Genomic DNA, 12358 nt, shown 5'->3' on the forward strand with positions numbered 1-12358 from the left:
GCAAGTATAATTCTATTAGTTTTAAAATGGTGATGAAAAAGGATAGACAAGATCTAAAATTTGAAGTTCTAAATTGGAGGAAGGCCAATTTTGACGGTATTAGGCAAGAACTTTCAAAAGCTGATTGGAGACAGATGTTCGCAAGTAAAGGGACGGCTGGAATATGGGAAGCCTTCAGAAATGAGATAACGAGAATCTAGAGAAAGTATATTCCTGTTAGGGTGAAAGGAAAGGCTGGTAGGTATAGGGGATGCTAGACGACTAAAGAAATTGAGCGTTTGGTTCAGAAAAAGAAGGAATATATGTTAGGTGTAGACAGGATAGATCAAGTGAATCCTTAGAAGAGTATAAAGACAGTAGGAGTATACTTAAGAGAGATATCAGTAGGGAAAAATGGGAACATGAGGTAGTTTTGGCAAATAGAGTTAAGGAGAATTCAAAGGGTTTTTACAAATGCATTAAAGACAAAAGGGTAACGAGGGACAAAATAGGGCCTCTCAAAGGTGGCCTTTGTGTGGAGCTGCAGGAGATGGGGGAGATACTAAATGAGTATTTTGCATTAGTATTTACTGCAGGAAAGGACATGGAAGATATTGAATGTAGGGAAATAGATGGTGACATCTTGAAAAATGTCTATATTACAGAGGAGGAAGTGCTGGGCGTCTTGAAACGCATAAAAGTGGATAAATCCTCAGGACCTGATCGGGTGTACCCGGTGAGAAACTGGGAAAGTGATTGCTGGACCTCTTACAGAGATATTTATTTCATTGATAGTCACAGGTGAGGTGCCGGAAGACTGGAGGTTAGCTAACATGGTACCACTGTTTAAGAAAGGTGGTAAGGATAAGCCAGGGAACTATAGACCGGTGAGCCTGACGTCGGTGGTAGGCAAGTTGTTGGAAGGAATCCTGAAGGAGAGGATGAACATGTATTCGGAAAGGCAAGGACTGATTAGGGATAGTCAACATGACTTTGTGCGTGGGAAATCATGTCTCACAAACTTGATTGAGATTTTTGAAGAATTAACAAAGAGGATTGATGAGGGCAGGGCGGTAGGTATGAGCTTCAGAAAGATGTTCGACAAGGTTCCCAATGGGAGGCTGGTTAGCAAGGTTAGATCTAAGGAATAAAGGGAGAACGAGTCATTTGGATACAGAACTGGCTCAAAGGTAGAAGACAGAGAGTGGTGATGGAGGGTTTTTTTCAGACTGGAGGCCTGTGACAAGTGGAGTGCCACGGGAATTGATGCTGGGTCCACTACTTTTCTTCATTTATATAAATGATTTGGATGTGAGCATAAGAGGTATAGTTAGTAAGTTTTCAGATGACACTAAAATTGGAGGTGTAGTGGGCAGTGAAGAAGACTGCCTCAGATTACAATAGGATCTTGATCAGATGGGCAAATGGGCTGAGAAGTGGCAGATGGAGTTTTATTTAGATAAATGTGAGCTGCTGCATTTTGGGAAAGCAAATTTTAGCAGGATTTAATGGTAAGGTCCTAGGGAGTGTTGCTGAACAAAGAGACCTTGGAGTGCAGGTTCATAGCTCCTTGAAGGTGGAGTCGCAGGTAGATAGGATAGTGAAGAATACGTTTGGTATGCTTTCCTTTATTTGTCAGAGTATTGAGTGCAGGAGTCAGGAGGTCATGTTGCAGCTGTACAGGACATTGTTTAGGCCATATCTCTTTTTTTTAAAAATGTCTTTCATGAAACGTGAGAATCACTAGAAAAGCCAGGATTTCCACTGGACTGCCTTCTTGAACCATTATAGTCCATTTGTGATCTGTAACAATTTAGTACACTGAATGGCTTGCTGGGCCATTTCAGAGGACAGTTGAGAGTCAGCCACATTGCTGTGTATCTTAAAGATAGGAATATAGAAGATAGGAGGAGGTGTGGGCTATTCGACCCCTCAAGTCTGTCCCACCATTCAATATAGGCATCACCAGCATTCAACATAAGTAAGAAGATGGGTGAGGTACAGATGGCTGAATTTATGGAGTTCAGAGCCAGATTGAAAAGCAGGACCTCAATGGTAGTAATCTCTGGATTGCTACCCATGCCACTTGCTAGTGAGGCTATAAATTGGTAGATTAGGTAACTTAATACGTGGCTGGGGAGTGGTGTAGGTGGGAGGACTTTAGATTTCTTGGATAATTGGGACTGTTTCTGGGGAAGTTGGGACCTGTTCAAGATGGACGGTCTTCACCAAACAGTGACGAGACCAATATTCATGTTGGTGGTTTCGCTGGTACTGTTGGGTGGACTTCAAACTAGTTTGGCAGGAGGATGGGCACCTGAGGGAAGGCTTTGAGATAACTAGAGTGGGTTCAGCTTAAGGAAAAAGGGAATCAGGATAGCAAATAAAAAGCAAGAGGCAGCTGAGCAGTGGAGCAGTAAGATGAGTGGAAATCAGATAGTAATAGAAAAAGAATGTTTAAAAACAAAGGTTCAGCTGATGGGGGTGTAAAGATTCAAAAAGAATGTAAAGAAACAAGTGTCATGGCACTTTACCTGAATGCTTGTGGCATTCAAAACAAGGTCACACATGGGTGCAACAAATTGGCCATTACAGAGACATGATTGCAGGATGGTCCTGACTGGGAATTAAATATCCAGGGGTATCAGATTATTCAGAAGGACAGACAGGAAGGAAAGAAAGGTGGTTTAGCTCTGATATTTAGGGATGGCATTAGCGAGAGAGGAGATAGGTTCAATGGAGAAAAAGGTTGAATCAGTGTGGGAAATTAGAAATAGTAAGGGGAAAAAGTCACTGATAGGTGCAGTGTGCCACCAAATAACAACATCACAGTGGGACTGGCAATAAATAAAGAAATAATTAATGCATATAAAAATGGTACAGCAATTATCATGGAAGATTTTAATCTATATATTAATTGGTCAAGGCACACTTGAGGATGAGTTCGTAGAATCCTCAGTAGTTTCCTCAAACAGTATGTCATGAAACCTATGAGGAATCAAGCTGTCCTCGATCTGGTCCTGTGTAATCAGACAGGAAATGACATCACCAACCCAGGGAAACTCAAACATATAATCAGAAAGTGGGCTACACCATCAGTGCTTTGTTCAGAAGCTCACTGAAGATGTTACCTAGTATGGTGAGGAAACATCTGAAAACGAGCCTTCCAGCTCAGTGAGCATACCTACATCCAGAATCTCAACCTGAGCTACAAATCTTTTCAAAACTCACTAATCAGTAGCTAGTGGTGTGCATCAGGGATCAGTGTTTGGACCGCAATTGTTGACAATTCATACAGAGGTTTTGGAGTTGGGGACCAAGTGTAGTGTGCCAAAGTTCACAGATGACACTAAGATGAGTGGTAGAGTGAAGTGCGCAGAGGACATTGAAAGTCTACAGAGGAATGCAGATAGGTTAAGTGAGTGGGTAAAGCTCTGGCAGATGGATCGCAGTGTTGGCTAATGTGAGGTTATCCGGTTTGGTAGAAATAACAAAATAGATTATTATTTAATGGACTATTATTTGCTGTATAGGGGTCCTGGGTGTCCTTGTGCATGAACCACAAACAATTGGCTTGCAGGTCAGCAGGTAATTAAGATGGCAAATAAAATACTAGAAGAATGGAGTTTGAAAACAGGGAGGTTATGTTGCAGATATAACATGCTGGTGAGGCTAGACCTGGAGGACTGTGTACAGTTTTGGTCTCCTTACTTGAGAAAGGAGGTACTGGCACTAAACGGGGTACAGAGGAAGCTCACCAGGTTGATTCTGGATTTGAGAGGATTGGCTTATGAGGAGTGATTGGATAAACTGGGACTATACTCATTGAAATTTAGAAGAATGAGGGAGGAATCTTCTAAAAATATGTGAAATTATGCAGGAAATAAATAAGATGGAAACCGGGATGTTGTTTTCATTGGCGGGTGGGTAAGTGGAGCTGAGTCAGTGAAAACATCAGATTGAAAACATCAGATCTTATTGAATGACTGAAATAGGGATCAGGCTTGATTGGCCAGATAGTCTACTCCTGTTCCTAATTTTTACATTCTTATATTCTTAATATGATCATGGCTGATCATTGACCTCTGTAACCAAATCCAGCCATCTCCTACATCCTTGGTATCCTTGATCCCTTTGTTAACAAGAGTTACATTTGCCTGATTCTTGAAAACACAAAATATTTTGGCTCCAACCACTTTCCGTGATTAGGTTAAATTCCCTTCACTATGGAAACAGGCTCTTCAACCCAACAAGTCCACACTGACCCTCCAAAGAGTAACCTACCCAGACCCATTGCCCTACCCTATATTTACCCCTGACTAATGCACCTAATGAAAATAGGTCACTGGCGCTGTGATGCAGCAGTGCTAACTGTTGAGCTACCGTGTCACCTCTGTGGTAGCTAATTCCATAGTTCCTCACTCTCTAGATGAAGAAATTTCCCCTCATCTCTGTCCTAAAAGGTTTGGTCCTTGTCATTAAACACTGACCCCTTGTCTGGATTCCCTGACCATTATGAACATCCTTCCTGCATCTAACTTTCTAGCCCTGGTAGAATTTTACAGGCTTCTGTGAGATCCCCTTCATTCTCCAATGAATACAATCCTAACTAATTCAGTCTCTCCTCATATATCAGTCCTGCCATCCCAGGAATCAGTGTAATAAACCTTCACTGCATTGTGCCGAAAGCAAGAACAAGCTTCCTCAGATAAGGAAACCAAAGTTGCACACCAGCTGTGGCCTCACTGATATCCTGTATAATTGCAGCAAGTCATCCTTGTTCATGTACTCAAATCCTATCGCTGTGAAGGTCAATATACAATTTATCTTCTTTTCTGCCTGCTGCACTTACACACTTCTTTTCAGGAACTGGTGCATAAGGACACCCAGGACTTTTGAAAATTCCACTTTCTCCATTTACAGCCATTGAAATTATAATCTACCTTCCTATTTTTGCTATCAAAGTGGATAACTTCACATTTATCCACATTCTGGTGTGCAGTTTACCACTCAATCAACCTGTCCAAATCACATTGTAATGTCTCTGTACCAACTCCTCACAGCTCACTCTTCCACCTAGCTTTGTGTCACTTGGAGCCACGTGTACGCAGACCAGGTGAGGATGGAAGAATTTCTTCCTTAAAAGTTGTTGGATGGAGTTTTTCTGGCATGCCATGATGGCTTCGTGCCACAATTCCAAAGTTTAGGTTTTGATTCCAGATTTATTATTTTGGAATTCTATATTGCGCCAGCTGCCCTGGTTGCATTTGAACTTTTGTTTCTAGAACATTAGCCTGGAAATCTGGAATAATTATTCGTTCAATAATGTTACGACCATCCCCCGGCAACAATATTTAGAGACAACGTGACATTTATGCTTTCTCCTTGCACTTTGCCCAGTGTTCTGCAACTGAATTCAGTTTGCAAAAGCAGTCTGAGTGTGCATTATACATGCCATGTGTTACAACATGGGGTAAACCCTCCTGCTTAATTTAAACCAGCAACATAGAAAATATTAATCCCTTGTAGTAATCTGTAAACATTCGAGTGGCCAAGAATTATTTAAAGTAAAAATTAACTAACTTTATTTCTTAAAGTATAACAAAGAATAATTAACTAACAACTATTCACAAGTTGCTACCCTGACCTATCTTTTACCTTCCCTTCTATAATACTAGTCCAATAAAACTCCCAATTAAGATTTACAAAACAAAACTTCTTATCTCAAAGCCAGGCAGCTTTCAGTTCTTCTATTTAGATTTTCTGTGTCTTCTTTTCTTCTTCTTAGGGGATTTCTGATTCACAGATTACTGATCGAAAAGTTACCCTTTAAGAGACCTACTTTTCAGGCAGTATGTTTACATGCTGGGCTTGGCAGTTCTCCTCCTAACTGTTCAATTCTCCCTGGTCTTATACCCCAAAACATCAGATTGTGTCATTGGTCAATCAGTTTAAATTATACCCTGAAAAAAAAACAAGTTCTAATCAAGTTTGAATTGAATATACTGACAATCTTAAAAGCCAAGGACACAATCCGATGCTTTGGGGGTATAAGACCAGGGAAAATTGAACAGTTAGGAGGAGAACTGCCAAGTCCAGCATGTAAACACATAAAATAGGTGCAGGAGTGGGCCATTTGGCACTTTGAGCCTGCACCACCATTCAAAACCACCATGGCTAATCATGTATTCTCAGTATCCCATTCCTGCTCTCTCCCTATATCCCTAGATTCCTTCAGCCACAAGGGCCACGTCCGGCTCCCTCTTGAATACATCTGATGAAATGGCCCCAACAGCCTCCTGTGGGAGAGAATTCAGTATGTTCACAACTCTCAGAGTGAAGAAATTCTTCCGCATCTCAGTCCTGAATAGCTTACCCCTTATTCTTAGACAATGACCCCTAGTTCTGGACTTGCCCAATATTCTTCCTGCATCCAGCCTGTCCAGTTTCACCAAGATTTTATATGTTTTTCTGACATCCCCATTGATTTTTTTATAAATTCCAGCTAATACAAGCCCAGTTGATCCAGTCTTTCCTCGTATGTCAGTCACTCCAACACAAGGAGTGGGGATACTTTCTGATGACTGCACAATGCACAGCACAATTTTCACCTGTTCAGATACTGAAACAGTCTATGTTCAAGTCCAGCAAGACCTGGACAATCTTTAGGTTTAGGTTAGCAAGTAGTAAGTAACATACGCAATATACAAATGCCAGGCAATGACCATACAGCACAGAAAATGGCCTTTTGGCCCATCCAGTCTGTGGTGATTAAAAACAGTCTCATTTTCCAGCACTTGACCAATAGCATTGTATGCCTGGGCATCGTAAGACTAGATCTAAATACTTCTTCAATGTTATTAGGGTTTTTGCCTTGACCAACTTTACAGGCAGTGAGGTCAAATTCCCACCATCCTCTGAATGAATTTTCTTTCTGCACATTGATCCTAAGCCTTCCTACCCCTTACATTAAACCTCAGCCCCCGATCATTGATGCCTCACCAAAGAAATCTAATCATTGCCGTTAACATTCAATGGCATTACCATCATTCAATGCCCCACCATCTAATACTGAGATCAAGCAGAACTTGACTCATTATATAAAAACTGTGGCTGCAATAGCAGAGAGTGCATCACAGCTACATGAAACAAAGATTGTTGAGGAAGGTCTGTCTGCTGAGTCAGTATGGGTGGAAGTCAGGTACAGCAAGGGAGCAGCCACCTCATTGGGAGCTTTCTACAGACCACCTAATAGCAGTAGAGAGATTGAAGAACGCATAAGTGGGCAGATTCTGGAAAAATGCAGAGGTAGCAGGGTAGTAGTTATGGGTGATTTCAACTTTCCCAATATCAACTGGAACTTCCGAAGTGCAGATGGTTTGGATGGAGCCGTTTTTGTCAGGTGTGTTCAGGAGAGCTTCCTTACTCAGTATGTAGACAGGCCGATGAGGGGAGAGGCCATTTTGGATTTGTTGCTCGGCAATGAGCCAGGACAGGTGTCAGATCTCACGATGGGAGAACACTTCGGTGACAGTGATCACAACTGCCTAACATTTAGCATTGCCTTAGAGAGAGAAAGGGGCAGTTACCAAGGGAAGATATTTAATTGGGGAAAAGGAAATTATGACGCTATCAGACAGCAGTTGGGAAGTACAGACTGGGAGCAATTGTTCCACAGAAAGGGCGCAGCAGACATGTGGAGATTGTTTAAGGAGTTGTTGTTGTGAGTGATGCATGCATTTTTTCCTCTGAGACAGGTAAGAAGGGGTAAGATTAAGGAACTTTGGATGATGAGAACAGAGGAGCTTCTCCTCAAAAGGAAGACGGTAGCTTACTTAAGGTGGAGGAAGCAAGGATCTAGCACAGATTTAGAGGATTACAGGCTTGCTAGAAGGGAGCTCAGAAATGGACTGAGGAGAGTCAGGTGGGGGCATGAAAAAAACTTGGAAAATAGGATTAGGGAGAACCCAAAGGCATTTTACTCATATGTGAGGAATAAGAGAATGATCAGGGAGAAGGTAGGGCTGATCAAAAATAGTGGAGGGAACTTCTGCGTGGAGTCTGAGCAGATGGGGGAGGCCCTGAATGAGTATTTTGCTTCTGTTTTCTCTAAGGAGAGGGACCTTGTTGTGAATGAGAACTTTGAGGAGCTAGGATACAGGCTTGACCAGATCAAGATTGATGAAGTTAATGTGCTAGAAAATTTGGAAAGCATTAAGATTGATTTGTCCTTATGGCCAGACCAGATTTATCCTAGGCTGCTCTGGGAAGTGAGAAAGGAGGTTGCTAACCTGCTGACGAAGATCTTTGCCTCCTCACTCTCCACGGGAGTCGGACCGGAGGATTGGAAGGAGGCGAATGTTGTTCCTCTTTTCAAGAAGGGTAATAGGGAAATCCCTGGCAATTACAGACCAGTCTGTCTTACGTCTGTGGTCAACAAAGTTGTGGAAAGTATTCTGAGGGATAGGATTTGTGAGGGGCAAGACATGCCTCACGAATCTTATTGAGTTCTTCGAGGAGGTGACAAGACAGGTCAATGAAGGTCGAGCAGTGGATGTGATGTATATGGACTTCAGCAAGGCATTTGATAAGGTTCCCCATGGTAGGCTCATTCATAAAGTCAGGAAGTATGGGATACAGGGAGATTTGGCTATCTGGATTCAGAATTGGTTGGCTGACAGAAGGCAGGGAGTGGCTGTAGATGGAAAGTATTCTGCCTGGAGGTCAGTGTTGAGTAGGGTCCCACAGGACTCTGTTCTTGGGCCTCTGCTCTTCGTAGTTTTTATAAATGACTTGAATGAGGAGATTGAGGGGTGGATTAGTAAATTTGCAGATGACACAAAGGTTGGAGGTGTCATCGATAATATCGAGGGCTATTGCAGGCTGCAGCATGACAGACAGAATGTAGAGTTGGGCTGAGAAATGGCAGATGGAGTTCAACCTGGATAAATGCGAAGTGATGCATTTTGGAAGGTTGAACTCGAATGCTGAATATAGGAGTAAAGACAGGATTCTAGGTAGTGTGGAGGAACAGAGGGATCTGGGTGTGCAAGTACTTAGATCCCTCAAAGTTGCCACCCAAGTGGTTAGGGTTGTTAAGAAAGGATATGGTGTTTTGGCTTTCTTTAACAGGGGGATCGAGTTTAAGATCTGCGAGGTTTTGCTACAGCTGTACAAGTCCCTGGTGAGACCACAGTTGGAATATTGTGTCCGGTTCTGGTTGCCCTACTATAGGAAAGATACAGATGCTTTGGAAAGGGTGCAAAGAAGGTTTACCAGGATGCTGCCCGGACTGGAGGGCTTGCCTTATGAAGAAAGGTTGAAAAAGCTTGGACTTTTCTCTCTGGAGAGAAGGAGGAAGAGAGGAGACCAAGATAATGAGAGGAATAGATAGAGTCAATAGCCAGAGACCCTTCCCCTGGGCAGGATTATTGGGTACAAGGGGTCATAGTTTTAAGATATTAGGGGAAAGGTATAGAGGAGATGTCAGAGGTAGGTTCTTTACGCAGAGAGTTGTTAAGGCATGGAATGCGTTGCCAGTGGTGGTGGTGGAAGCAGAGTCATTAGGGACATTTAAGCGACTGCTGGACAGGCACATGGAGAGCAGTAAGTTGAGGGGTACATCGGTTAAGTTATTATATTTTACATTAGGATTAAACCTTGGCACAACATCGTGGGCCAAAGGGCCTGTTCTGTGCTGTACTTTTCTATGTCAGAAGGTAGGAAGGAATCCTGCAGTGTGTAACTCTTCTCTTCTCCTGACTCCCCAAAGCCTGACTACAAGGTATAAGTCAGGAGTGTGATAGAACACTCCCCACTTGCCTGGATGACTGCAGCTCCAACAGGCATCCAGGACATAACCCACTCAGTCGGCACCTAATCCTCAAACAGTCACGCTGTCCACCACCAGTGCGCAGTGACAGCTGCGTGTGCCATCTCCACAGTGCACTACAGAATTTCATGAAAGTTCTTTCAACGTCTCCTATACCACAATCACTACCATTTAGAAGAACAAAGGCAGTAGATACAAGGGGATACCACCGCCTGCAAGCTGCTTTCCAAGTCACGCACCATCTTGACTTGGAAGTATATTACAGTGTTTTCAGTGTTGATGAATGAAGATCTGTGCAATTCGCTACCCCAAAGTGTGGTGGATGCTGGGGCAGTGAGTAAAATTAAGGAGGAGTTAGACAGATTTTCAATTGGTAATGGGTTGAAAGATTTTGGGGAGAAGGCAAGAAAATGGGAACGAGGAGCATATCAGCCATGATCGAATGGCGGAGCAGACCGAATGAGCTGAATGGTGTAATTCTCCTCCCATATCTTATGAACATATGAAGTTATGAAAGTCCTGTAACTTGTTCTCTAACAGCAATGTGAATGCATCAACAACAAATGGACTCCAGCAGTTCAAAAAGGCAGCTCTCTATCACCTACTGAAGGGCAGCTAAGCAGAGGCAATAAATGTTGGTTGAACCAGTGAAGCCCACATCTCATAAATGAATAATTTAAAAATAACTTAGCAGGAGCATATTTCTTATTGAATTTGATAAATGTGAATAATTCTCAGATCCAGTAGTCTTTTAATAAACAATGAAATATTAAGCTAGATCATGCATCTGCTTTATTTTTAATCACAGTTAAAGATTTGTGGAGCATTCCCTTAACTGCTGGGTGCTGTGGCTATGTGTAGAGCTGTAAAAACCGTAGTTAGACTAATTTGCCTTTTCTTTCAGGTAATTAATGCAGCATTGACTCTGGCTGCTCGGCCCCAGAGTAAAGTTGCTCAAGATAACATGGATGTCTTCAAAGACCAATGGGAGAAGCAAGTACGCGTTTTGACGGAGGCTGTCGATGACATCACTTCAGTTGATGATTTTCTGGCTGTATCAGGTATGAACAAATGCAGTTGAACTAAACAACCCAGAATTGCTCTGTAAGCTAAATCCACACTCAAGGTAATTAAACAATCCAGCTTCGTTGCAATGCTCTGTGAAATTGCAACATTTTGTATTTGTAATTCCAAGTTTCCCTCCCAGTCATAGACCATTATGACCTGGAACTATGTTGGCCTTCCTTTACTGGCACTAAGTCAAAATCCTGGAACTACCCCTCTGCGCCGATTTGCAGCGATTCAAAATAGGCAACTTACCACCACTTTCTAAACAACAATTAGGGATAGATAATAAATGCCGGTCATACCAACAATGCAACATTCCTTTTGTTTTGGAAGTGAAATAGTGAAACAACACAGAATGCTTTACAGATGCAAATATCAAATTCAAAAATATATGAACAGACCTCAGCCATTTAGACTTCTGATTCAATTCCACTATTCAATCAGATCACAATAAATCTGTAACCAAATTCTATGCTTCTACATTTTTCCAATAATCTTTAATACTTTTGGTGAACAAAAACAAAAGAAGACAAAGGGCAGACCTTATAGGATTCTGAGCAAGGCGGGTGATGGCAACATTTATGACAGAATTTGCGACATTGTGAGCATCTTTATGCTTTTGCCAAGTGGTGAGATGAACTTCTTGCTCAACAAGCTGATCCATAAGGAGGATTATTGCTTGTTAAACATCATATTAATGACCTGACTTGTAGCATTAGTATTAAGCTTTCTACCATAGCAAACACACTGAATAAGCTGGACATCAAAAAGTCTGCACATGGAAGCTTGACCAGCTGCTTGGTGACTTCGCCTGACCACTGGCTGTGAGGAACCTCAATGCTGCTCGGCATCTCAGGGCTCAATCCACAGGCTTTAGTCACAGACACCTCTCACTCACTGATGTTTACATCTGATTTTTTGCCAACCTCTCACAAGCCTCTGAGGAAGCACAGACCTGCATGGCAGTGTGCATCACAACCAGCATTGAAAGACTACTGCAAGTACACTTTCTTGTAGAGTCAAGCACCTCGATCATGGATGAGGCTGCATCTTAGGGCTGCTCACTTATTCAGTCATTCATTTAGCAGTTACCTGCATACCCTTTCATTCATGCTTTGCCCAGCCTTGCCTTATCTGGGTAGAAGAGATGCAGAGATGTTGCAATGTGATTTAGACAGGCGGAGTGGATGGGCAAATGCATGGCAGATGCAGTTTAACATGCATAGAAGCTGGTCGGGGCATGGTACCAGACCGAGAGCCAGAAGGGGCATAGGGGTGGGCTACCTTGTGGCCAGAAGGTGGGTGGGGCAGGTACTTGCTGGGTTGCTGGGGGGTCAGTGTTCTGTGCACTACTTTGCATTTGATTGGACTGTCTTGTCTGTGTTTGTTAATGCTTCCTTTTTGATGACTTAAGGTGGGATTTGAGATTTGTCCTAATTTCCCTGTTAACTAATTGAACCCTATAAGGAGTTTGTTTTC

General features: G+C 42.5%; 1 protein-coding gene across 2 annotated transcripts in view; it reads left to right on the forward strand.

Moving 5' to 3' along the window:
- The window catches only part of ctnna2 (catenin (cadherin-associated protein), alpha 2), a 1293121-nt gene that overhangs the window by 960418 nt on the left and 320345 nt on the right, over nucleotides 1-12358 (forward strand). For both annotated transcript variants that reach the window (XM_087995417.1, XM_087995450.1), the window contains one exon: nucleotides 10716-10872. In XM_087995417.1, coding sequence (XP_087851543.1) covers nucleotides 10716-10872 — 157 coding nt within the window. The remainder of the gene's footprint in view (nucleotides 1-10715; nucleotides 10873-12358) is intronic.

This window comes from Chiloscyllium plagiosum, unplaced genomic scaffold (genome assembly GCF_037043375.1).
Source record: "Chiloscyllium plagiosum isolate Xiang-an unplaced genomic scaffold, Cpla_swu_hap1 HiC_scaffold_1, whole genome shotgun sequence".
Taxonomy (NCBI): domain Eukaryota; kingdom Metazoa; phylum Chordata; class Chondrichthyes; order Orectolobiformes; family Hemiscylliidae; genus Chiloscyllium; species Chiloscyllium plagiosum.